The sequence below is a fragment of the Triticum dicoccoides genome, chromosome 2A, assembly GCF_002162155.2.
Source record: "Triticum dicoccoides isolate Atlit2015 ecotype Zavitan chromosome 2A, WEW_v2.0, whole genome shotgun sequence".
NCBI classification, from domain to species: Eukaryota; Viridiplantae; Streptophyta; class Magnoliopsida; order Poales; family Poaceae; genus Triticum; species Triticum dicoccoides.
In genome coordinates, this window is record NC_041382.1 from 740,345,901 (window position 1) to 740,347,470 (window position 1,570).

General features: G+C 38.2%; 1 protein-coding gene across 1 annotated transcript in view; it reads left to right on the forward strand.

The window, feature by feature from the left end:
* LOC119356834 (two-component response regulator ORR22-like) overlaps positions 1-1,233 on the forward strand; it is a 4,123-nt gene extending 2,890 nt beyond the window's left edge. The window contains exons 5-7 of the mRNA XM_037623824.1: positions 152-190; positions 534-641; positions 864-1,233. Of these exons, the coding sequence (XP_037479721.1) occupies positions 152-190; positions 534-551 (57 nt within the window). The 3' untranslated portion in view covers positions 552-641; positions 864-1,233. The remainder of the gene's footprint in view (positions 1-151; positions 191-533; positions 642-863) is intronic.
* Positions 1,234-1,570: the final 337 nt, after the last annotated feature.

Sequence of the window (1,570 nt, forward strand, 5' to 3'; positions counted from 1 at the left end):
TACATTAGTTGAAAGAGAATTGAACCATATATGCTGGGTACCGATAAAGTTATATATTGGTTCCTTCTATTGCTTTATTTAGCTTTTATTGGTTGTGTTTCTCATGAAAACTAACTTATGTTGAGTTTCTATTGGTTGTGTCTCTGTCCAGGTTGAGTTCAGCACATGTATACCTACCTCAGTCAGTGAGGTTTCTCTACCTTCGCTCTGTGATTCAGATTGATATCTTTTCTATGCTTTTACTGTATCATGTGTCTGTACCATTGTTGCATGTCTCTAATTGTTTATGTTGCTGAAAGGACAACCACTGATACTATGTCGTTGATAGATAGAAGATTTTAGAAGCGCATTGTTTCAGAATTAAGAAATTTATGTCTCTGATATGGAAATATGCATTATGTTGTTGTTGCCAAGATCTAGCATTCTAATTGTTGATCCTTTTCTAGAAAATAAGATCCCATGGTTATTTATGTTGTCACTTCGCAAGCAAAAATAATTATGAGTGGTTTCATGGACTCTTACCTTATTGATAGGCACCACGCAGAGTTTGAGGAGATGTAGGCCAGCGTGCCACCTCTCTCACTTTTCAAGTCACCGCTGAGCCGCCTTTTTTGCTTCAGAGGCTTCTTGTGTCACCATAGGTTTGTGATTCTTATCTGTTGCCCATTGTAGGCCATGTAGAATACTAAGATAAAATAATTTTAATTTTATCTTTTATATTATTTTATGTTAAAGAGGCTACATTGTATCCAGATCATTGTATATTATCCAGAGTGATTCTCCTTCATATAGACCAAATTATTTTTCTCCCTGTCCATGAGATGCACTGTTTAAATAGTTGCCTAACATGATATGTCCTTTAGCAGATCCGTGTGTCACAACATGCAAGCAAATCAAATGAAGGAGTGTGGACAAAGTTATATATCGAGCAAATCGGATGAAGGCGTGTGGACAAAGTTATATATCCAATAGTCAACCATGTAGTTTACTATTGTGCAGTATGAAAAACAGTGTACATAAGTTATCTGGCACTAATACTATGGCCTGCTTTTGGTTTCTATGATACCAACCCTTGCTTAGGTATTTCATGTCACATTGCATAACAAATGCGCCAATGGCATGCAGATAGGGCCATTTTTTTAGATATTTTACGGGTGATTACTGTAGTGAGTATCTACCATCACCTACTCTTTGAGTAATATCAGATATATTTCCATCTTGGGGTATATTGAGTAATATCGGATGTTAATCGAAAAAGAGCTATATCAGGGGTTTGATCATTGAGCCTTTTTTGGTTAATTCCTTGATATACTCTCGGCATTTCCATCTTTAATAAACACACACATGTGGGAGTTGGGTTTCGGCAAGTAGCACCTCCTTGATTAAGTTGTCCTGTTACATGTGCTAAACTTGCTATCCTACGAATGCATCATGTGGCTTGATCTCCACTGCTTGGTCGTATCAGTTGGACCGGCACCCTCGCGCCCTGATCTAGTTAATTATTACTAACAGTGGGCAGGAAGTGATTCAGCGGGCGCTTCAGTAGTCCACTCCGGGAGTCTTGGGATGC